This window comes from Saccopteryx leptura, chromosome 2 (assembly GCF_036850995.1).
Source record: "Saccopteryx leptura isolate mSacLep1 chromosome 2, mSacLep1_pri_phased_curated, whole genome shotgun sequence".
Lineage (NCBI taxonomy): Eukaryota > Metazoa > Chordata > Mammalia > Chiroptera > Emballonuridae > Saccopteryx > Saccopteryx leptura.
In genome coordinates, this window is record NC_089504.1 from 88,069,702 (window position 1) to 88,095,920 (window position 26,219).

At 36.9% G+C, this 26,219-nt stretch overlaps 1 protein-coding gene across 3 annotated transcripts in view; it reads left to right on the forward strand.

Moving 5' to 3' along the window:
* IFT74 (intraflagellar transport 74) overlaps positions 1-26,219 on the forward strand; it is a 99,682-nt gene that overhangs the window by 42,577 nt on the left and 30,886 nt on the right. For all 3 annotated transcript variants that reach the window (XM_066368287.1, XM_066368286.1, XM_066368289.1), the window contains exons 9-13: positions 428-566; positions 1,793-1,855; positions 9,454-9,597; positions 11,231-11,271; positions 13,840-13,919. In XM_066368287.1, coding sequence (XP_066224384.1) covers positions 428-566; positions 1,793-1,855; positions 9,454-9,597; positions 11,231-11,271; positions 13,840-13,919 — 467 coding nt within the window. The remainder of the gene's footprint in view (positions 1-427; positions 567-1,792; positions 1,856-9,453; positions 9,598-11,230; positions 11,272-13,839; positions 13,920-26,219) is intronic.

Genomic DNA, 26,219 nt, shown 5'->3' on the forward strand with positions numbered 1-26,219 from the left:
TTTGGAGACAAGTAATCCTGGAGTTCAGAATAAGTTAGTTTCTCAGTATCCTTAATCTATGAAACATAAAGATGAAATAGCTGATCTTTTCTACCTGAAAGTTCCAAGATAACATAAAATATAAATAAATACATTTTCATATGTAGAAGGCTTTAATGATTTTTCTGTAATGATATTTGTGTTTTCTTATAAGAATGTAAATAAAAAGGAGAGTAAGGAATTGAAAAAGACACAAAATAAGTCTGTGCTGTTGGGGGCCAGATTTCATCCAGTTCAAATAGAATTATTTTGTACATCTGTAAGGACTTTTAGATCATGAACTATGGTTGAATACATTTAAGTACCCTACTGAATTGAGACCAGGACCTGAATAAAATTATTTTTTCCCCTCAGTATAGTAAGTAATATTACATACATTTGATTTCAGGAAGGAGAAACAAATTAGAAGCGTAGAAGAAGAAATTGAACAGGAAAAACAAGCAGCAGATGGCATTATCAAAAATATGTCTCCTGAAAAACAAGTCAAGTACATAGAAATGAAAACCACAAATGAGAAATTGTTGCAGGTAATACTAATTACTACTTTGGGCCAGGCATATAGCACTCTTGCTACTATGGACAGCATTGGCATCCGCTGAGAGCTTGACTAGACTTACTGATCAGTCTTCATTTTAACAAGTTGGGCCATATACATTTGACAAACACTGATCTAGAAACCTTTATTTTTTTATGCTGCATGATGGACCTAGTAGCTTTTACTATGTTCTTTATTCAGTCCTGTGCATTCTTCATTTTTTAATGTCTTAAAGACATATGAAAATGCTTGTTTTTTAATGAACTTTTAATGGCAACATTAAAAAGCCTCATATATCTGAGCTATATGAATATATTACTTTCCTTTTCTTCCTGCCTAATAAGCAGCAGATCTTTTACCTACTATAAATTGCTCCTGCTATAAATTGGTGTTTAAATAACCAATTTAGGTGCTTGCTGAGGGGTTATTGAGAATCCTCCCAATATTCAATCTTGGTGGTGACTCAGATTTGGAAGTTAGTATTGTTTTATGCCCACGTGTTCCTTAACCAGTTGACAGATAATTAGTCACCACAGTTGCCAATAGTAAAAGTAGTTATAGTTTCTCAGGTATTCCTTCATTGCCAATTTAATATACCTTTTATTTTAGACATGATTTATAAGATACAATGAAACATGGAAATAAGGATATTATAGAAATGCCAAAATATTGTTAATCCTGCGTGGAAGCTTTCAGATGAATAATAATGAATTTAAGGGTCATATCCCTTATAAGAGTGAGTCATGTAAATTGCTATTGGTCTGGGCCCTAAAGGAAATTAGGGACATGTTAAGTCTTCTTATTACAATAAAATTTTTAAAAATAAATTAATAAAAAGGAATTAGGCAAAAGATAGGAAAACATGGTTTAAAATTCAAAATTCAAAATTTTAACTTTGAACAATGACATAACAAATTTGAAGGCCTCTGATACTTAATAATACGATTACAGTGATATGATGATTCACTGTGTAAAGGTCTGGCTACCTTGACAAGCTTTAAAGTATTTTTAAAGGTGGGTCTGGCAAAGTGTTTAAGAATAATGAAATAAATTGACAAAAACAGAAGAGAATATTAATAAATTCTGGTCATCACAAGTTATGTATTGAAGATGTTTACAAAATTTAGTTTGTTATATATTTGAAATATTGGAAAACAGAAACAAATATATTACTGATACAACTTGCATATGTATTTGCTTTTTTTCTCTTCTTTTTAGGAATTAGATACACTTCAGCAGCAACTAGATTCACTGAACATGAAAAAAGAGAGTTTGGAAGCAGTAAGTATAAAATCAAATAAGAGTTCTTATTTTTTTTTCTTTTTATTGAGACAGACAGAAAGGGAGGAAAATGAAAAGCATCAACTTGTTGCAGCAGTTTGTTCATTGATTGCTTCTCATGTGTGCCTTGACCGGGGCCTCCAGCCAAGCCAGTGGCCCCTCACTCAAGCCAGTGACCTTGGGCTTCAAGCCAGCGACCTTTGTGCTCAAGCCAGTGATCATGAGGTCAGGTCTGTGATCCTATACTCTAGCTGGTGAGTCTGTGCTCAAGCCAGTTGAGCCTGTGCTCAAGCCAGATGAGCCCGTGTTCAGGCCAGATGAGCCCGGGCTCAAGCTGGTGACCTCAGGGTTTCCACCTGGGACCTTAGCATCCCAGGTCGTCACTATCCACTGCATCACCACTGGTCAGTCAAATAAAGGTTCTTATTACTCAACTACAAAAGACAATTCAGCTATATACATTAATGGAACTCATTTAGGTACATATTTATCTAGCAGTTTACTTACAGGAGTTTAATAATTTTCCCACTGAAAACCATAAACATTCTAATTTGATAAGAAATTAGATTTATGTAATTATTGAGTACTTACTGTATATAAAACAAGTTATTTGGTGTGCTGGAGCTAGTGGTAATTTAAAGAAATATGCAGGATAAAAATAAAGGTCCAGAAATTAGTTGAATTTTTATACACCAATAATAAACTATCAAAAATGGAAACAATTTCATTCATAATTGTTTCAAAAATAATAAAATACCTTAGATTAAATTTAACCAAGGATATAAAAGACCTGTATTTGGAAATTATAAGACACTAAAGAAAGAAACTGAAGAAGCCGCAAATAAGTGGGAGCAAATACTGTGTCCATGGATAGAAAGAATTAACATCATAAAAGTATCCATATTACCCAAAGCAATCTATAGATTTAATGTGATTCCTATCAAGATACCAATGGCATATTTCACAGAACTAGAACAAATATTCCAAAAATTTATATGGAACCACAAAAGACCTCAAAAAGCAATAATGATCTTGAGAAAGAAGAACAAAGTTGAAGGAATCACAATACCTAATATCAAACTATACTACAAGGCCATAGTAATCAAAACAGCATGGTACTAGCATAAAAACAGACATATAGATCAATGGAACAGAATAGAGTAACCAGAAATAAACCCACACTTTTATAGTCAATATTTGACAAAGGAGGTAAGAACACACAGTGGGGTAGAGATAGTTTATTCAGTAAATGGTGTTGGAAAAATTGGACACATATATGCAAAAAAATGAAACTGGACCACCTTCTTACACAATACACAAGACTAATCTAAAAATGGGTTAAAGACTTAAATAGCCTAAAAACCATAAAAATCCTAGAAGAAAACAGGCAGTGAAATCTTGGACATTGCTTATAGTATTTTTTTCTGATTATTACATTGGGCAAAGGAAACAAAAGAAAAACAGATAGGATTACATCAAACTGAAAATGTTTTGCACAGCAAAGGAAACCATCAACAAAATGAAAAGACAGACCACTGAATGGGAGAGTGTAGTCCTCAATGATACACCTGATAAGGGCTTAATATCCAAAATAAGAAATGGGCACAGGACCTGAATAGACACTTCTCTGTAAAAGACATACAGATGGCCAGTAGACATATGAAAAGATTCTTAACATCACTAATCATCAGAGAAATGCAAATTAAAACCCAATGAGACATCACCTCAAACCTGTCAGAATGGCTATCAGTAAGTCAGTAAACAAGTGTTGGTTAGGATGCAGAGAAAAGAAAACCCTCATACACTGTTGGTGGGAATGCAGACTGGTGCAGCCACTGGAGAAAACAGTATGGAGTTACCTCAAAAAATTTTTAAATGGGACTGCCTTAGGACCAATCAATTCCACTTTTGGAAATATATTTGAAGAAACTCAAAACTAATTCAAAAGAGTGTATGTACCCCTATGTTCATTGCAGCATATTAAAATAGCCAAGATATGGAAACAGCCCAAGTGCTCATTAGTAGATGAGTGGAGAAAAAAGCTGTAGTACATTTGGAATACTATTTAGCCATTAAAAAAAAAGGAAATCTTACCTTTTGCCACAGCAGGGATAGACCTGGAGATTTTTTTGCTTAGTGAAATAAGCTGGACAGAGAAAGACCAGTATATGATTTCACTTATATAAGGAATTTAATGAATAAAATAATCTAATAAACAAAAAGAAACATACTTAGAAATTTGGAGAACAGATTGACAGCTTTTGAAGGGGAAGTGGTTTGGGGGGCTGGGTGAAAAAGGTGAAGGGATTAAACAAAGGAAAAAACATAGACACAGATAACAATGTAAGGATTATAGTGGGGGGGTGTAGAGGAGAGTAGACGTGTATAGATGGTGATAGAGACTTGACCTAGGGTAGTGAATACATGGTGTAATATACAGATGATGTATTGTAGAATTGTGCACCTGAAACCTATATAATTTTATTAACCAATGTCACCCCAATAAATTCAATAAAATAAGCATATAAACAGCCTGACCAAGCATTGGCATAGTGGATAGAGCGTTAGGGATGCAGAGGACCCAGGTTTGAAACCCCAAGGTCGCTGGCTTGAGCACGGGCTCATCTGGTTTGAGCAAGGCTCACCAGCTTGGACCCAAGGTCGCTGGCTTGAGCAAGGGGTCACTTGCTCTGCTGTAGCCCCATGGTCAAGGCACATATGAGAAAGCAATCAATGAGAAACTAAGGTGCTTCAATGAAGAATTGATGCTTCTCATCTCTCTTCCTTCCTGTCTCTCTGTCCCTATCTGTCTCTCTCTCTGTCTCTCTGTCTCAAAAAAATAAAAATAAAGTAAAACATGAACAGGAGACTAAAAACAAATGAAGAAGAGATCAGTTTCTCACTAAAGATGTGAAAGCTTGCATTCATTTTCATATTTATTTAAAGCAGTTTTAATTCATAAAACGAACCATGTTTATGGTATAAAATTAAAATGACATGAAAGTAAAAATGCCTGATATTTTGCCCTCTTTCTAGAAAGAACTACTCATACATTTATTGAGTGCTTACTATGTGCTTTTTAAAATTTCTCAATGTATTTCACCAGCATTGTCACTAAATCTTCCCAACAATCCTATAATCCTGACGTGGTTTTACTGTTGTAGAAAACCGTAATTGGGATTCACACTTAATATACTCTGCAACTTTTTTTTTTTACCTAACATTCTCTCTTGACTCTGTTCACAACAGCTCTTATAAAGCTCCCTTATTATTTTGATTTTTAAATTTTATTTTAGAGAAAGAGAAATATTTATTGTTGTTCTACTTGTTTATGCATTTATTGGTTGATTCCTGTATGTGCCCTGATCAGGAATTGAACCTGCAGCCTTGACATAATGGGACAGTGCTCTAACCAGCTGAGCTACCCTGCCAGGGTGCTCCCTCATTTTTTTAAAATTACTTCATTGTTTTACACTGTATGACTATAATGTAGTCTTGCATTGAATAGGTTGTTTATAGTTTAGGGGGTTATATTGAATGCTGCAGTAAAAAAATATATATTTTATGCAAAGTTATATGAGTATGTCTTAAGATAAATTTTTAGTTCAAAAATTACATACTCTTAAAATGTTTTAAGAAAGACCTGGCTATTTAGCTCAGTTGGTGAGAGCACTGTCCCAATACACCAAAGTTCCAGGTTCAGTGCCCAGTCAGAGTACATACAAGAATTAACCAATGTATGCATAAATAAGTGGAAGAACAAATCATTCTCTCTCTCTATCTAAAAATCAATCAGTAAATAAAATGTAAGATTGCCAAATTGCCTTCCAAAAAGACTGTTGCATTTTCTACTTCTATTCCCAACATATGAGAGTGCCTATTTTCACCAGCACTTAAAGCAAGCATTAACCACCTTTTCCATTTTTGCAAGTTTAATACATAAAAATTACTATATTGTTTTAATTTTCATTTACTTATACATAAAGTTAACTCTATGTAGTTGTTGGTCATTGTATTTCTTTTTCTGTGAGCTACCTTTTCATATTCTTTGCACTTCAATATATGGCCTGTACCTCAAACTTTGCCTGCCTTTCCAGATTTCCTACCGTCAGGCAAATACTATGATGATAAGATTAGTAACAATTCTGCCTGACTTGCGGTGGCACAGTGGGTAAAAGTGTTGACCTGGAACGGTAAGGTTGCTGGTTCAAAACCCTGGGCTTGCCTGGTCAAGGCACGTATGGGAGTTGATGCTTCCTGCTCCTCCCCCCTTCTCTCTCTCGGCTTCTCTCTCTGTCCCCTCTCTCTAAAATGAATAAATAAAATCTTAAAAAAAAAAGATTAGTAACAATTCTAGATTGACATGATTGTTGTTACCTAACTTGCAAAAGAAATGAGTATTTTGAATCATTCTTTAGGAAATTTGCTATTAAAAAATAGTTCGCTGCCTGACCAGGTGGTGGCGCAGTGGACAGAGTGTCAGACTGGGATGCGGAGGACCCAGGTTTGAGACCCCGAGGTCGCCAGCTTGAGCACAGGTTCATCTGGTTTGAGCAGAAGCTCACCAGCTTGGACCCAAGGTCACTGGCTCGAGCAAGGGGATACTCGGTCTGCTGAAGGCCTATGGTCAAGGCACATATGAGAAAGCAATCAATGAACAACTAAGTTTTGCAACGCGCAACAAAAAACTAATGATTGATGCTTCTCATCTCTCCGTTCCTGTCTGTCCCTGTCTATCCCTCTCTCTGACTCTCTATCTCTGTAAAAAAAAAAAATAGTTTGCTTAAAAATATTAAGATTTTTTGTATCAGATTTCTCCTCTTTGTTGGGTGCACATAAGTTTTCTTTTTCTTGGGTCTCTATAGTAATAGAAATATGCTTCTAGAAATAAGGATATTTAATGTTATCACAGCTGGCTTATAGATTTCTTACTCTTTATTTTAGGGTTTTAGGGCAGCTGGGGGGAAAGTAGTCTTATTTCTCTTGGATAATTTAGTTTCTACAGGAAAATGTGTAAGCTGTAACTTTAGATTTAGTATATGTATTGATAGTACATGTTTTTGGCATCAGTACATATATTCCTAAAGTAACATGAATTTTAAAAAATTTTCAGTATTCTCAAATTACTAATTCTATTTAATTTTTGCCAGATTGCTTTTATTTTTTAACCTGTTCTTGAAGAAAACATTGTCAAATATTAACCAACTAGTTATTTAAATATCTACTGTGTGTTCACTACTATGCTAAATATTACTAATTCAGTTCATAGTGGGATAAAAATCAGGTGAAGGGTCAATATGAGCTTGCGTCTCCAGAGACAATTTTATCATAATGCAGTTTGAATAAATCTATAGGATAGTTAAACAAAAGGAAGGGGAAGATACAACAAAAGAGATACTTCAAAATAGCTGCATTTCTTTTATCTATATTTTATTGTCATGCCTTTCACCTGAAGCTAATCTATTACTAATCTATATATATCATATAACCCTTTGCCTAGAAACTTTTAAACATTCACTTTTTCCTTTTTTAAAAAATTCTTTCTCTTTTGCTTTCAAAAAGAAGAATGTCTTCTCTTAAAAATATGATCTTTATAATGTGGGACCTGGTTTCAGATGTTATCGTTAACTTTTATTAATTTACTAGGTGATTGAGGAGTTTATTTAGGAGATGGTAATTAATTATATTTTTTCTTCTTTTGGAAGGAGTCTTCCAACAATACCAAGGGAAAGGGAAAGGGTGGAGCTCTAGAGAGGAGGGGGAAAGGACACAGCCAGACAAAATGACAACATATGGTCACAGGCACTACCAGTGGTCACAGACAAAGTAGAAGGTGTAGGATAGGGGATCCACATGGGGCCTCCAATCACCCTGGGAAGAGTAGGGTGTGGAGGGAGGGAGAAAGCAGGAGAAGGGGAAGATGAAGGGGTGGGCCAGCTCCACAGGCCTTTGGGCTCTCTTATCTGGTTACCCGTCTGTCCCATCCTGAGCATGGGCAAAGGTATGTGTGTGTGCTTCTCTGTGGATCCCAGTCCTTTACCCGCAAGTCATACCTCTCAGCTCTCCCAGGCCCCCTTAAACACTAGCCTTGGCCAGAGTTAGTCCCTCCCACCCTTAACAAAATCCATCACACAGGCCCTAGCCACTGCCAGACCTGCCCACTTTAAAGCATTTTCTTCATTGCTCCATTGTGGGGTGGGTCAGGCTATCCATTCAGAAACCACCAAGTGCTCCCCACTCTGAGCCCTGCCCCATCTAGGACCCTGGCCACGCCCTCACCCCAGGACAACCCATTTATTGAATTACTCTTTTGCCTGTCCACTTTAGAATCAAACTAAGTTTCTTGAATGTTCCATGCCTTATAGACTGTTCCTAAACCAAGACTGGCCCATTGCCTATTTAAAACCCCACCCCTCTAGAACTCTCAGTATTCTTCCAAACCCTGCCCCCAGGCCTCCAAGTCACAGGGCTTACATAGAGCCAAGTCTATACAAGCCCTGACTACTCTGGCTCATCTGCTGCGTCATTCACAGCTCTGATCTTCCTAGAATCACAGCCTTAGTCTCCTTCCAGGGTACCTCTCATCTTTGGACTCCACTTTCGATAGGTCTGGAACCCAATCTCCTTGCTTACTAGTTCCATCTACCCCACAGCTCCTCTCCAAGACCACCTTGAGTTCCAAGCCCTACAATCTCTGTCTTTCTCTCCTCCCTTCATTTCCCCACCCCTACTTAGGGTTGAATTTTCTGTATTGGCTCTTTGTTCAAACATTCCTTGAGAAATCAAGGGACCGGGAATAAGAGAGAAGTGAAGCCCACCCTCTCCACAAAGCCAGGGTCTGTTTCTCCCTGGCCCTCTTTCAGAGTCTTCCCCAACCTGAGGTCCCAGGCCCAGGAAACAGAGGGGCCAAGGAATGAAGGGAAAGAGCTTAGGGGTAAGAGAGAAGTCCACTAAAGGTTGGGCTCCTAATGCATGTAGGGAGGGGAGGGGAGGCAGGGCTCAGACACACAAATAGATATCTATATCTACATTATATATCTGTATAAATCTCATATTGGAATAAGGTCCGCTGTAATGCCTTCATCTTAACTTGACTAAATCTGCAGAAGCCCCATTTCCAAATCAGGTCACATTCACAGGTACTGGAGATTATGACTTCAGTATATTTTTTAGGGGGATACAATTCAACCTATAACATTGTGGGAAAGTAAGTGACCTATTCAGGGAAAATATCTTTTCTCTGGTAATCAGTTCTTTTTTCTTTGAGTTGGATATTATGGTTAAAGTTGTACATTTTCTTGATTATCTTTCCATTGGTAGAGATGTCCTTATCTCTGTTCATGCCTTATATTTAGAAAATAAAGTAAGTCTAACCATCTTCTTGTAAATGTCAGACTAAATAGCTTATGAAAGTATACAAGGATTTATTTTTATTGTTCCAGTTCAAAAATGTGCTTTGTAGCGTTAGTGAGTACAAGATACCTGATATTTCTACTTAAAGATGCTGGTGTTTTAAATTGTTCTTATTCTTATAAACTGAAACCTATTTGAAATAGTTTTTGATAAAATAATAAATCTTTCTTTTTTGTTTCCTTCAGGAAATAGCACACTCCCAGGTAAAACAGGAGGCTGTATTGCTGCATGAGAAACTTGATGAGTTAGAGTCCCATCGAGATCAAATGATTGCTGAAGACAAAAGTATGGGCTCTCCAATGGAAGAGCGAGAGAGATTACTTAAACAGGTAGGAAAAACAAGCATACTCATTTTAATATGTCAGGATGTGATAATATGTTAATTTATTTAAGACTTATGAATTGAACAGAAAGTTGATTGTCTTAAAAATAAAATGGCCCTGGCTGGTTGGCTCAGTGGTAGAGCGTCGGCCTGGCGTGCAAGGGGTCCCAGGTTCGATTCCCGGCCAGGGCACACAGGAGAAGTGCCCATCTGCTTCTCCACCCCTCCCCTCTCCTTCCTCTCTGTCTCTTTCTTCCCCTCCCGCAGCCGAGGCTCCATTGGAGCAAAGTTGGCCCGGGCGCTGAGGATGGCTCTGTGGCCTCTGCCTCAGGCGCTAGAATGGCTCTGGTTGCATCAGAGCGATGACCCAGATGGGCAGAGCATCGCCCCTGGTGGGCAGAGCATCGCCCCTGGTGGGCGTGCCGGGTGGATCCCAGTCGGGCGCATGCGGGAGTCTGTCTGACTGCCTCCCCATTTCCAACTTCAGAAAAATACAAAAAAATAAAATAAAATAAAATGAAAAGTGAGCTTCACCTAAATTGATCTGAACTACTTGACCAAGAAAATCGAGTAAAGGTCATTTCTCACATAAATTGTTTTTTTACTTAAATCCTAATTTTATATGGTATTCATTTATATCTTGTCCATTTTTTCCTGTTTTGGATCCTTATAAGGAAAACTTAAAATTCTTCTTTATTAGTAAATAATTAGATAATCTTACTGAAGATCTGTTTCATTATTTGTTTTGGGCTTCATATATTGAAAATGAAGTGCCCCCTGGCTAATGACTTTTTGTGGTTATTACTTTCAGTGCTTCCATGAAGTGAAAGGAATTAAAATCTCCTGTGAAATCACAATATGTCACAAGGTCATGTCACATGTATTCAGTAGCCTTCTTACTACCCCAAGGCTGGCTTTAATTTAGTACTAAGTTATAATTAGCCTATTATTTATTTTGAGGTGCCCTAACTATCGGGCTCTTAGGAGAACTGCATATATGTTAGGGAACAGCTCCAGTCAGGACCCTACAAATGGAATGCCTTTGTGGTCTTAGATTGAACCCAGTGTGAACCATAGGGATCAACTCAGGAACTGTTTTATTAGAATCACTGTAGGAAGGTGTTAAATCTACACAGAATCTCTGAAGTTCCTTGGAAAGAGATCATTGGAGCAGGGAAAGAATGGTCTTGGGATAGGTTTGCCAGATAAATTACAATAAATTTGAATTTCAGAGAAGCAAATCTTTTAGATAAATTTTTATGGGTGATACGTATATTTCATATTATATGATATATATACCATAACATTTATTGTTTACTCGAGATTCAATGTAGTGGGATTGCTGTGAACTCTACCTTGTGTGGTGGGGGAGTATATCCTCGATGTTCATGTAAACTGATCCAATCCTGAAGACATGTTAACCTCATAGTGCCACATGGATCAGTATGGAAATAAAAATTTGTGAATAGTTTCTTAAAGATGTTTCTTTTAACTTCAATGTTTAAATTTTAAGAAGTTAATTTCAAGAAAGAAATAAGATCTGACATTTTAGTACATCCTACCTTGGAAAGAAATTCTCTTTAAGACAGCCTAACAATGTCTAATTCTTCAAATACTGTTTTGTTTTTATGCCTTTATAGGTTAAAGAAGATAATCAGGAAATAGCCAGCATGGAGAGACAGTAAGTACATTTTACACTAGGACATTTTGCCTCCCTTTTTCATCTTTTAAGTTATATTCTAAATGTATAAGGGGTGCATATTGCTACAGTAATTTTTTTGTGGTTCACATAATATTGACTCAACATTCAATCTTATTTTCAGCCTTAACTACAGTTCATACAATTCACACATTTAAAACTACAATCCACATTTCCAGCAAAATGGTGGATCTTGATAACATTATACGAAGTGAAATAAGTAAATCAGAAAAAAACAGGAACTACATTATTCCATACATAGGTAGGACATAAAAGTGAGACTAAGAGACATGGACAAGAGTGTGGTGGTTACGGGGGGAGGGGGGAGAGGGAGAGGGAAAGGGAGGGGGAAGGGCACAAAGAAAACTAGATAGAAGGTGACAGAGGACAATCTGATTTTGGGTGATGGGTATGCAACATAATTGAACGACAAGATAACCTGGACATGTTATCTTTGAATATATGTATCCTGATTTATTGATGTCGCCCCATTAAAAAAATAAAATTATTATAAAAAAAATAAAAATAAAATAAATAAAACTACAATCCAGTAGTTTTTAGTACATTCACAGTTATTGCAAGCATCACCTCATTTACTTTTAGAACAGTTCGGTCACTCCAGTTATACCCCACACCCCTTAACCATCCCCCTGCCTCATCCCCTCCTCCCAGCACTACAGAATCACTCATATTTTGTGTCTTTGTACACTGGCCTATTCTGGACATTTTATATAAATGGAATTATCTAATATGTGGTGCAGTGTGACTGGATTCTTTCACTTAACACAGTGTTCTCAAGGTTCATCTGTGTTGTAGCATATTATCAGTACTTCACTTCTTTTTATTGCCAAGTATTCCATTATGTGGGTATACCATATTTAATTTTCTGTTCATTATTAATGGACATTTAGATTATTTTCATTTTTTGACCATTATCATGCTGGTGTGATATTCATGTATAACTTCTTGTGTGGACATATGTTTTCACTTCCATTGAGTGTATACTTAGGAGTGAAATTGATGGCTCAAATAGTAACTCTATACTTAATTTTTTGAGGAACTGCCAGACTATTTTCCAGGACAGCTGTGCCATGTTACATTTCTTCCAGCAGTATATGAGAGTCTTAATTTCTCTATGTCCTCACCGGCATTTTTTTTATTATAGTCATCTTAGTGTATGTGAAGTGGTATCTCATTATGGTTTTGATTAGCATTTTCCTGATAACTAATGGTGTTGAGCTTCTTTTCCTGTGCTTACTGACTGTATTTATATATTCTTTGGAGAAATGTCTGTTCAGATACTTTCCCCATTTTTAATTGGGTTATTTGGCTTTATTATTGAATTGCAACAGTTCTTCATATATTCTAGATACAAATATTTTAACAGATAAATGATTTGCAAAATTTTTGTCCTAATCTCTGGATGGTCTTTTCACTTGATATTGTTATTTTGAAGCAGAAAAGTTTTAAAATTTGATGTCTATTTTATATATTTTTTTCTTTTATTGCTTGTGCTTTTGATGTCATATATAAGAAACCAGTGCCTAATCCAAAGTCACAGAGACTTATTATTATGCTTTATTCTAAGAGTTTTATAAGTTAGCTCTCACATTTAGATATATAACCCATTTTGAATAAACTTGTGTACATAGTGTCAAGTAGGACTTCAATTTTATTCTTTGGTAGTATGTATCCAGTTATCCCAGCACCATTTGTTGAAATATTCTTGAACAAATATTACTTTTATTTCTTCTCTTGTCTTGTATCTTTGTCAAAAATCAATTATATATAGGTTTTTATTTCGGAACTCAAAAAATTCTATTCCATTGCTACTCTTTACCATTATCTGAACAATGGTCCTCTCCTCTATTGGGGAAGGTTGTCATCTTTGACCTAGCACACAGCTTCGGGAGGGATGCACACGGAGCGGTGAGGGAGGAAGGGGACAGACACCTGCCTAGCCAGCCAGATCAGCCGAATCAACCCTGGCAATCAATGGGGTGACTGATGTTGCAGCCAGATCATCCTCACATCCAACCTTTATACTTTAGGACAAGGTCATGCTCAAGTAATCTGGGGAAGAGTCGTCTCTTGAAGTTAGGCAACCTAACCTTCTAAGAATATACTTACAGTCCAAATGTGAATCATGAAAAAAGATCAAGAAAAAATTTTTCTCTCTAAATCTGTAGTATTATCCTCAGAATTGGCCATATTATTTCTAGATATTGTTTATGCAGCTTAGAAAAGATTTAAGATTTTCTAGCATCATAATTATTTTCACTGAATACCTATCCAGTGGTCGGCAAACTCATTAGTCAGCAGAGCCAAATATCAACAGTACAATGATTGAGATTTCTTTTGAGAGCCAAATTTTTTAAACTTAAAATATATAGATAGGTAAATTCCTTATCGAGGTAGCGCCCACATGTGGTATTTTGTGGAAGAGCCACACTCAAGGGGCCAAAGAGCCGCATGTGCCTCTTGAGCCGCAATTTGCTGACCAAGGACCTGTACTATCTGTCATAAATTCATTAATAATATTTTCAACAGGTTAACAGATATAAAAGAAAGAATAAATCAATTTAATGAAGAAATTAGACAACTTGACATGGATTTAGAAGAACACCAAGGTAATTTTTCTGGTAATTTTATATATATATTAACAGTTGCATAGCATTATTGATAACAGTGTTAATTGGGGCCTCAGAGACTATTTACCTGGGATTTATTATTTAATTCTTTATGATATCACTACTTTTAACTACTAAAATACTAAACTATAATACTATTATAATTAATAAGCCATATAAAAACTTAAAATAACTTAAAATTATTATATAATAAGAATTTCTTGAGCAAAGCAATTTTTAAAATGGTTTCAAGTTGTTACAGATTTCTAAGTTATATTTTCTTAATATAGCCAATTATTAATTAACTCGGTTAACTGGTAGAGTTAAGGGGGAGTGAAGATCAAGTCACAAATAACCCAGAAAGAAATAATTTCTAGGGGACCCAGTAATAAGGTAGCAGCAATTACTGATGTTTCTGATCTTCCAATTTTTTCTAGCAATGGGATTTGAAGAGCCAAGGCAGGAACCAGAACTTCAGGCCTGAAGTCTGAACAAGTATTAATTCTGTAGTAGGGATTTGAGAGCTATAGTGGAAGTGTAGTCAGGGGAAGAAGTTAGGTATTAGAGTTTCTTAACCAGTTTCTGTCTAGTAAGGAGAGAAAGGTTGGTTTCTCATGGTACTTTAATCATAGTTTACTTGCAAACTAGTTAGTAGGCTCTTGGATTATCAAGGATTTTTTTGAGTCAGGTATTGTATTATAAACAGTGTGCATATGTATGTATATCTACTATGGCTAAAGAAACATTTGTAGCAGGGAAAAAGGGTATTCTTTTCCCAAAAATTTTTACTTCAAATATAAATGCAATATATTAGTTTATTTATACATTTTATTAATTTATGAATATAGAACTAGCTACTGTTAATTGATTACTTTCCTAATCTTTACAAGAACCCCTTGAAGCCTCGTAACCTGTTTTATAACTGTTGAAGCTCAGAGAAGTTTGTGAAATTTCCATAGCTAATAAGGAGTAAAGTCTATACAGTGTGTCCATAAAGTCATGGTGCACTTTTGACCGGTCACAGGAAAGCAACAAAAGATGATAGAAATGTGAAATCTGTACCAAATAAAGGGAAAACTCTCCCAGTTTCATACCTATTCAGTGCAGTTCGATGTGTGCTCACGGGCAGATTTTTTAGGGCTCCTTAGGTAGCTATCCCGTATAGCCTGTACAGACTTATCACTGACTGATGGCCTACCAGAACGGGGTTTCTCCACCAAACTGCCGGTTTCCTTCAACTGCTGATCCCACCAGGTATTGTTATTCCTATGTGGTGGCGCTTCGTTATGAGTGCCTATATTCACATTGCACTTTGGTCACAGATTCGAATTTAACGAGCCACAGAACACACTGAACTTTCCTCTACCGTCCACATCTGGACTGGCATGGCCCTGGGCTGCTCCGCTGTATACACAGTGTGACGTCATCATCTGCGCATGCGCACATGCTGCCACTTCATCCTACAGAAACTGGGTTGTTGTTTTTTTATTTGGTGCAAATTTCACATTTCGGTCGTCTTTTGTTGCTTTCCTGTGACCGGTCAAAAGTGCACCATGACTTTACAGACACACTGTATTTAAACCAAGTTAATTCTATTGCCTTGTATATAATCTTGGTTTTCTGATATGAAGTTCTGCATTTGTGAACTAAAAATATTTTTATGAAATACTTACATAGTTTTATTTACATATGACTACTAATTCCTTTAAATAAGGCATGTAAAGGCAGACAAACATTTAAGCTCAGTTATTAGGTAAGTAACTTTAGCTGGGATTTTATTTCCTAATCTACAAAATAAATATAATGGTCATATCTCACTAAAGTTTATGAATATTAAATGTTATACACAGCAAGGTAGGTTCACAATAAATTGTTAAAACTAATATCATGTTATTTTCTTTATTAAATTATTTTATTGCTCTTATGTAGATTTAGTTCTTTGTTAATATCTTAAATTATTCTTGGAAATCTTATAATTTTCTTGGTTTTAGATACTTTATAGAATACATTTTAAATAATTTTCCTCTTTATAAATATAAATTTCTAGCAACATTCAATTTATTTTTTAATAAAATAACTCATTTTAGTGATAACTAATTATTAATTGGTAACTCTAAGATAAATAGAATGTTTTGAATTTTAGCTTCCATTTTTCCTTTTTGTTTTGTAACTACCTTTGTCTTTTTTGTTTAATGTATAAAAATAATTTAATGTAATAGCAAAAAGTGCTTATATATAAGAATTTATAAAAATATGCGTTATATAAAAATTATGCATATATGTATGTTCATATATATCATTGCATTAGTTTTTTGGTGTTTTGTGTTTTTTTTAAGTGAGAGACAGGGAGGCAGACAGACTCCTACATGCAAACCAACCAGTACCCACCTGACAAGTCCCCTATGGGGTGATGCTCTGCCCATCTGGGACACTGCTCTGTTGCTCAGATTCCTGAGTCCATGGAGCCATCCTTAGTGCCCAGGGCCAGCTCCTTTGAACCATCAAGCCCTGGCTGCAGGAGGAGGGGAGAGAGAGAGAGAGGGAGAGAGAGAGAGAGAGAGAGAGAGAGAAGGGAAACAGGTAGAGAAACATATGGTCTCTTCTCCTGTGTGCCCTCACTGGGAATCAAATTCAGGACTTCCACACACTGGGCAGATGCTCTACCACTGAGCCAACTGGCCAGGGCCTGCATTATTTTTTTATTCTTCTGCTACACTGTGATCATCCTGTATTATTGGTACAGCAGCAAAGGGGATTTTGTTATAAGGTTACTTGTTAGAAGTTTACTTACTAATTCTGGACCTTATTATTTCCTGCCTGCAGTAGCCCCCTAACTGGTCTCCCTACTTCCAACCTCTTGCCCTTCCTAGATTTATTTACCACAGTATTAGCAAATTGACTAGTGAAAAATGTTATTTTGTATCATTCTGCTTAACAGTGGGTCCCCATTATCTCCAATAAAAAGTTTTAAGAATTTTTGCTTGACCTTCTTTGTAGTCTGGTCTATATATCATCAGCCTCCTCTCCGACCCCCATCATCTCTATCCTTATATATTAATATAATCTACCTGTGGTACCTGACACCTCACCCTCTTTACCATGCATTGAACTGTGTCCTGCTCAGTCCACTACTCCTTTGTCTTGAATGTTTTTACCTATTATTTACCTTATTAATTTCTTATATTTTAATATCTGGCTCAGGTATTCTTTTATTTAGTATAAGAACCCTAATTTCTCTCCCTAACCTGTTTCTGGTCTGGGCATAACTATATCACTGCATTGAGCACATTGTCTTAGCACTGTCTCCTTAGATGCTTGACTTTCTCTTTAGGCTGCAAGTCCTCAAGGACAAAGACTGTGTTCTTACTCACTTTGGTAACCTCTTTCATAAAAAAAATGTCTAGGGCCTGACCAGGCGGTGGCGCAGTGGATAGATCATCGGACTGGGATGCGGAAGGACCCAAGTTCAAGACCCCCGAGGTCGCCAGCTTGAGCGCTGGCTCAGCTTGGATCCAGGGTTCCTGGCTCAAGCAAGGGGTTACTCCATCTGCTGAAGGCCCACAGTCAAGGCACATATGAGAAAGCAATCAATGAATGACTAAGGTGTCGCAACGAAAAACTAATGATTGATGCTTCTCATCTCTCTCTGTTCCTGTCTGTCTTTCCCTATCTATCCCTCTTTCTGACTCTCTCTCAGTCTCTGTAAAAACAAACAAACAAAACAGAACAACAACCCAAAAAACATAAAACAAACAAAAATATCTAGGAAAATAAACACTTAATAAATGTGGAATGACTGAACAGTTCTTTATTTAGCAGGAAAAGACTTATCGAATGAACTAAAGTAAAAGTTGGGCCCTAGTCACTTCTTTCGGTCCTCTATGTATGCACTCTTACTCGGGGAAACTTGGATTAATTAGCAAGGTTTTATCACATTCTAGAGAATGCCTACCTTGGATTGATGATTTTCAGTAAATTGATGGGTTCTTATCTACATCTGCTTTCTCAGTAGTCCTCAATTCAAATTCTGGGTAATCTACTCTTTAAGATATAGTAGAGGATAATCAAATTATTTTGACTTTCTGACCCACACTAAGCTTTACCTCTGGCTTTATACCCTCTGGCCCTCTTTATTAACATCTTTGATGCCAGTTAGCTTCTTCCATTTATGGTTCCTGTATATAATTCAGCTGGGCCACCTTTTGCCTTGTAGGTGTTCTGGTTAAAATAGCATGAAACCATAAATAATGTTTATACATGTCTGACTTTGTTAGTAGTTGCTTCAACCTTTTAATTTTCAAATACACTTTTAAAATGTTTCCCTAATTCATTCTAAGCTCAAACGTATCCTTAGATATTGGGTAAGGTACAGTTATGTTCTCTGCTCAGGGTTAATGATGGCCTTATAATCCAGCAGCTTCCTCAAGTGCATTATATATATTCATTTTAATAAATTTTGTAGTTACGATTCATAAAAGTTACCTTGAATAATTGTGTCAAAGTTAACTAAATAAAATTAGTTAACAGTTATTTCAGTACTCTATGAAAATCTTCATTGCTTCACAATGCTGGGTTTTATCAGTTCATGTGACAATCTGGAAAAAAAACAGAAAAAAATCCTCGTAATACACTTAGGCTTTTGACCAATTATAGATGGGCTTCTTTGCTCTCAAATCTTTGGTTAGTCTTTTTAAATGACTTAAAAAGAATAAAATAGATCATATTAACCAATGCCACACCAATAAATTTAATTTAAAAAAATTATAGACCCTAAAAAGTAATTATCTCATAACAGAAAATATTTATTATAATAAGAATATTTTTTTAAAAAAATGCTGGGGGATTTAATTCTATCATGTTGGGTATTAGACTTAACCCATATAGTAGCTTTATTGATGGATCAGGTAATTTTGTATATGGCTCTAAATACAAGGTGGAACAAAAGTAGGTTTACAGTTCATATGGGAAATAATACAATAATTAATCAACATTAATATAAAATATAAACTCGGTCTTCCATACTCACAACTGTAAGCCTACTTTTGCCCTTCCCTATATATTTTGATTTAAATATAGTATATATACTATCCCATATTTTAGTGGGGAAGAAGTTGTTACTATTTTTGTTAACTAGAAATAATGAGAATTTGCTCTATCAAAAGTTCTGTGATGCCCTGGCTGGTTGGCTCAGCGGTAGAGCATCGGCCTGGCGTGCGGGGGACCCGGGTTCGATTCCTGGCCAGGGCACATAGGAGAAGCGCCCATTTGCTTCTCCACCCCCCCCCCCTCTGTCTCTCTCTTCCCCTCCCGCAGCCAAGGCTCCATTGGAGCAAAGATGGCCCGGGCGCTGGGGTTGGCTCCTTGGCCTCTGCCCCAGGTGCTAGAGTGACTCTGGTCCCGGCAGAGCGACGCCCCGGAGGGGCAGAGCATCGCCCCCCCTGGTGGGCGTGCCGGGTAGATCCCGGTTGGGCGCATGCGGGAGTCTGTCTGACCGTCTCTCCCCGTTTCCAGCTTAAGAAAAAAAAAAAAAAAGTTCTGTGATGTTTTAGCTACAAACTGCATCATTATTGGCAGGTGCCATGCTGCTTTTCAGAAGAGCCCAAACTCATCCTGATTTCTCCTTTCTCAGAGAAAGTTCCAACCATTAAATATTTGCTTAATTTTTGCTTTTTAAAAGTCTGCATCTCTATGAGAACCGTAAAGTAATGGAAAAAGCATTGTTGCCCTGGGTAAAGAAGGCAACAAAAAATAGATAATAGTAGACTGATATTCTCACTGAATACATGATATATTTAATGAAAATCCTTTAACCTCAGGCTTTACTTATCACTTATGGCTGAGTAGTTTGTTTTTGATAAGGTAATTGTTGACTAAGAAAGTTTTTATTCTCAGCACAAATTAATTCTTGAGTGTTTATATATCTCCTTTTGAAGGTCCCTCAAAGTAAATGTTTCTTGGTTCACTTAAACCAAGTCCTTGCTTTACTTTTCACTTTTTTACGTGAAATTCTGTAAGGAACAGTGTTACTATTTTAAGATATGACAAAATCTTAATAAAATAAGTGATCAGTCTTCTGTGCAGAATTTCTGAGCCTTTTGAAATTGGGTTGGTTCTCAACTTTATCTGATGCTGTCTTATGTTTATGTAATGTACAGTCTTCCATATGAGTAGGTAATACCTCATTCTAAAAAGTATAGTAGAGTGGCTCTAAAGCCAGACCAAGAATGGTGCCTGGCACATATTAAGCACTTGCAACAACTATTAGCTGCTGTCATTATTGTTGTTGTTAAATAGTATTTGCTGTATCCACATTGACATTTAGGTTGTTTCTAATTTTTCACTACCAAGAGCAATGCTGTAGTAAATAACCTTGTTACATAGATGTTTATTAACTTGCATATTTCTAATGGGTAAATAAGATGTACAACTTGCAAGTTATAAAAACCGTAATGGATATCAAGTACAGCATTGGGAATATAGTCACTATTACTGTAATAACTATGTTTGCTGTCTAATGGAAACTAGATTTATCAGTGTTCACTTCTTAAATTATATATGTGTAAATGTCTAATTACTAGGTTATACATCTGAAAATAATAATTTCTAGAAGTGAAATTTTGAATAGAATTTTACTTGTTTTTACAATTTTGATTATCTTTGCAAATTTATTTCAGAAAAATTGTATCATTTTATACAACCTACAATAGTAAGTGAAAGTGCTTCCTTACCAATGCTAGTTGTTACAATTTCTTTGTTTTTGTCAGCCAAGATAATGTCCAGTTTTCAGACAATTCACTGTTCTCAAAGGCTTGAATTTGTAGTACTACCATGATCCACAAGGTGGAGCTAATTTTCTGGATTTCAGTACTAGGTTTGATGAATAATTAGTAAAATACAGTCACATACCTCCCCAAGAAGGAATTTTGAGCATTACTTACTATTACTTATAAATTATTTCTTCACTTTTAGAGTATAGTATCTTCTCAAAACTAGATTAAATTGTAAAACTATCATGTGATTAATATATCACAGATATCTAAATATCTTTAACTGCTACAGTGTGATAAATATGTATCATAATAGACTTGACATAAAATGCTGTACATCATTCACTTACTGTCCAGACGTCTGAGTGAACTCATTGCAATTTATTCCATAATTTATTTTTCTTTCAAGAGTAGTAAAAATATAAAACCTACTTTTTTTTGGTTGTCAGGACACTTCTTTATACTCAGAATTCCAAGGTCTAAGTTAGAAGCTTTTATCCTTGGTTATTTTAGGTAAAATTTAGAAAGACAGAATAGCTCTGTGTTAGAGCACAGTTTCCTCATCTTTACAATGGAGATAATAACAGTAGTTACATACCTCTGTATCTCTTAGGGCTGCTGTGAGAATTAGATGAATGGAGTGTGTGTGTGTGTGTGTGTGTGTGTGTGTGAGAGAGAGAGAGAGAGAGAGAGAGAGAGAGAGAGGGAGAGGGAGAGAGAGAGAGAGAGAGAGAATAACTTTCCTGGTGGCTTTCTGAAAGCATATTTTGGGAAATATTTTCTTATTAATATTTTCCCAAGAATATACAAAATAATCTTAATTTCAGTGTGGTTTATGTTCTGTTATTCAGAAATTTTAAATGGCATGTATTCATTGCTATTCTACAATAGTTTCTCAATATATATTCAATGAAGAAGAATGGATCATTGCATATTGTCCTATCTAGAGATTAGTCAAACTATATATCTTTCATTAGAATGGTGGTATTAACTCCAGACTAAATGAATTGGCACCATCTGAAACTTACTAGAAATCAAAATTCTTAGTCTCCACCCCAGTGCTACTCGATGTGGAACCCTGGGGATAGGGCTTAGCAGTTTGTGTTTCAGCAAACCCTCCCAGAGATTTCAGTGCGTGCGGAAGTTTGATAATCACTGCTTTAGGCAATAGCTAAGAATTTGTGTAATTTTTAGTACATGCTAACAATTCCTCATTAAATCATCTGATATTATTGACATTACTCTGTTGAAACAACTTCTACATAGTCCTTTTTCTTTTCTTTAAAATTATGAAGCTTGTAGCAATAATTTAGTTTATATATAATTTTTAAAGTGCCTCTAGTGTGTAGAAATAGAATTATCGGATCTTATCTGCATAGCTGTTAAGAAACTGTCCTGATAAAATTTAAAATATTTTGCAGAAAAGGTATGATTGGTAAGTTGGGTTAAACCTAAAGGTAAAAGGTAGTTTAAAACATTAAATTCATATGTACTCATTTTAATATACCAGTCTAATAGTGATTGACTATTATTTACTTCTGTACTGATATGTGAAGCGTAGGTGGGGGAGAGAGGCAATGCAAAAGGATGGAATTCTTTAGGACCTCAAAACTAATTAACATTGAAATAGGGGCAGGAGAAGGTGTGCTGGCTACTATCATAGGTGAAAATGTTAGAGGGGGTTCAGATAACAGCTCAGTATGAATCAATGTGATAGAACCTCCCAAACAGCTAAAACCCTAGTTTGTAGTAATAACAAAAAGATGATTTATAGATTATGGGAAGTGAAAGTCTCCTTGGAATCCTAAATTTCTTGGCATCATATTTAAAAGACATAGAGAAGAACTGGAACTCACTGAGTAGAATGGACAGAATGATAAAGAGAATGAAACCATGCTACACAAGGAACACTGGAAAGGAAAGAACCTGGATGTGAGAAAGTCCTTTAGGGTTTATTCTTGCCCCACCCTTCCAATCATTTTTTTTTCCTTTTTTTTTTTTTTTACAGAGACACAGAGAGAGGGATAGACAGGGACAGACGGACAGAAACAGAGAGATGAGAAGCATCAATCATTTGTTTTTCGTTGTGCGTTGCGACACCTTAGTTGTTCATTGATTGCTTTCTCATATGTGCCTTGACCATGGGCCTTCAGCAGACCAAGTAACCCCTTGCTCAAGCCAGCGACCTTGGGTCCAAGCTGGTGAGCTTTTGCTCAAACCAGATGAGCCCACACTCAAGCTGGTGACCTCGGGGTCTCGAACCTTGGTCCTCTGCATCCCAGTCCGATGCTCTATCCACTGTGCCACCACCTGTTCAGGCCACCCTCCAATCTTATTTGCTTTCTGCTACCCTTTTACCTCCAAAATCAGTAGGTCTGCCAAGTTGGGGCCTTTGAGGCCAGGGGAGTCATTAACCCTTTGAGCAGTATGAATGTTCATGTACATCCTCATGCCTCCTGACTCTCCAGCGTCCAGAGCATGATCATACAAAAATTTTTATTTTAAAAATGTGTAAGGCAACATTGAAAAAAGGCAAAGGTATGTTCTTCTTGTTTCTATAAATTGGTTATCAAACAAACATGATTTTAAGTTAATAAAACTGGAACTGGAACTAATTTCATTTTTTGAAAAAGAACTCACTCCCTGGGGGTCAGTGAGCATGAAAAAAACTCACTTCTCAAAGGGTTAACATGTGCCTTGTTGGGTAGTGATCAGGAGAGATTTGCGGTAGCTACCTGTTCTGGAAAATGGCAGTCAGACCTTATCAAGGGTCAGAAGTACTTCTCAGAGTATAAAAGTAAAGGTAGCTCTGTAAGCCCTGAGTTAAGAGAACATCATTTGATGGCAGATAAGTAAGAGTCAGATGAATGTACTGACAGTGAGGACAAAGGCAGTTGCGATGGTAATCAGCCTCTTGGTAGTGCCAAAAGGTTATATCTTTCTTACTCCACTGGCTGGCTAGCAAAGAGTATCAAAAAGCGATAGTATCAAGCTTGGCCTGTGGTGGCCAAGTGGATAGAGCATCAACCTGGAATGCTGAGTTCACCGGTTTGAAACCCTGGGCTTGCCTGGTCAAGACACATGACAAGCAGTCGTGAACAAGTGAAGCAACTAAGAGTTTATACTTCTTGTCATCGTCCCCCGCCGCCACCCTCCTCTCTCTGTAAAATCAATAAGTAAAATTTTTTTTAAAAAAAGCAATAGTATTTTTTTTGCAATGTCCCAACTCTTTTGTAATAGTCCATTTATATTTTTTCTTTCCTCCCTGTAAGGGGAGGAAAAGCCTGTATTTATAGTGTAAATTTTGAGGTACTTGAATTAGTAGAGTATACATTTGTTGAAGGAAAATATATTATGCATTTTTATAATTTCTACATTACTTGCTGATATGATACATTCTTTGTAAAAACCTTCAGAACTCTTTTTCACCCATCTAGTTACTATAGTATAAAATATATATTCCGTACATACCCAGTCACAACATTTATGTTTCATTGTAATTAAAATTTTTTTTTAATTTATTGATTATTTAGAGAGAGAGAGAGTCCGCAACATAGATCTGTCCCTGTATTTGCCCTGATGGGGGATCGAACCGACAACCTCTGCGCTTCCAGAAGGTGCTCTAACCAACCAAGCTATCTGGCCAGGGCTGTTTCATTGTAATTTTTTATTTTTGAACACCTAATAGATTGTAAGCCCATTTAGCACAGACTGGTAGCTATAGTGTTCATTTTTGTATTCATAGCACCTGTTACATTACCTGGCACATAGTAGGTACTCAGTGAATTCGGAATACATTAATGTACAATCGTGATCACAAGTGCTCAGAATTGAGGCTAGCTCTGAAATCACCCTGTATCCTTTTCCTCTACCTGGTCTCCTTATTCTTAATTTACTACATTAGACCCTTTGCTTGCCTGCTTTGTATATCCAGTAGGATATACTGACCAGTTTTCCCATATCTGTGATCTTGTCCTCTCTTGTGCATATCTAAGGATTTATATGGAAACTCCCCTACCTTAGGACTGCCCACATCTGGACATTACCTTTCATGAGCCCCTCATGTATTAATCCTCCAACAGAGAAATCACGAAATAGAGCAGTTCACTTGTACCTGCTCTCTTCTTAACATGACCTCTCTCCTTAATAACAGTGGTATGGGAGGAGGTTTTATGAAGCTTGGGAATCTGCTAAGATGCGTGGGAGCTCTGTCCTATCTAATTCAGCTGGCAGCTGTATAGCTGGAGACGTTGACCAGATATGTCTTCCAGCTCACTTTGATGGCATCTAAGAGTATGGATTTGAGAGAAACAGAAGGGAAGACTCCAGGTTTCTGACTTGCATGATAAGTGCATGGTGAAGGACTTCCATATGTAATAGGGAGCACAGAGGGGTGCAGACTGTAAGAAGGAAGATTGATGAGTTTAATTAGGAGTATACTAGTATTAGAATACTGAAAGGTAACCAGATGAATATATCTGGTAAGCAATTGGATAAAATAACCTGAAAATTGGGGAAAAGGTCATATTTGGGAGTTCTTAAACTACAGGAGTAACTGAGATTTTCTTGACTATAATATAGCATTAGAAGTCAACTAACAGCAGAACACAGAATTTAAATGGAAAAAGAGAAAGACACGAAGAGAAGACAGAGAAAGAACATCTGAGAGTAAGAAGACCCAGAAAAGCTGCCCCACAAAAAAACATAAGGGAAAAAAATTGAAAGAAGGAAGGATTTATCAATAAATAGTGTTACATATTGCACAGTAAGATAAGAGTTAGCAACTGCACCTTGGATTTGGTAAATAAGTAAGGAGTCATATAATCTTTTTTTTTTTTTTTTGTATTTTTCTGAAGCTGGGAACGGGGAGAGACAGTCAGACAGACTCCCACATGCGCCCGACCGGGATCCACCCGGCACGCCCACCAGGGGCGAGCTCTGCCCCTCCAGGGCATCGCTCTGCCGCGACCAGAGCCACTCTAGCGCCTGGGGCAGAGGCCAAGGAGCCATCCCCAGCGCCCGGGCCATCTTTGCTCCAATGGAGCTTTGGCTGCGGGAGGGGAAGAGAGAGACAGAGAGGAAGGAGGGGGGGGGGTGGAGAAGCAAATGGGCGCTTCTCCTATGTGCCCTGGCCGGGAATCGAACCCGGGTCCCCCGCACACCAGGTCGACGCTCTACCGCTGAGCCAACTGGCCAGGCCATATAATCTTATTGAGAACAATTTCATTGGAATGGCAGGATAAGAAACCTCATTGTGATGTCCTGAGGTCTAATAGCCAGATGAAAAATGGAAACAGCGTATGTTGGACATTCTCTTAAGTTTAGAAGAGGAAAGAAAAAGATGACTTAAATTTCTGTGAAGCCTAGATTGCAGGCCTCCTCCTAACCCCTCCATGCCTGACTAATCTCCCAAGGTGCAACTTCTCAAACAGCCACAGTGAACTAGGACTTTCTTAGAAACCCTGGCCATGACACGTTCAGCAGATAATAACTTTTCTGCTACTTTTCATAGTTTATATAACATTTACATGCA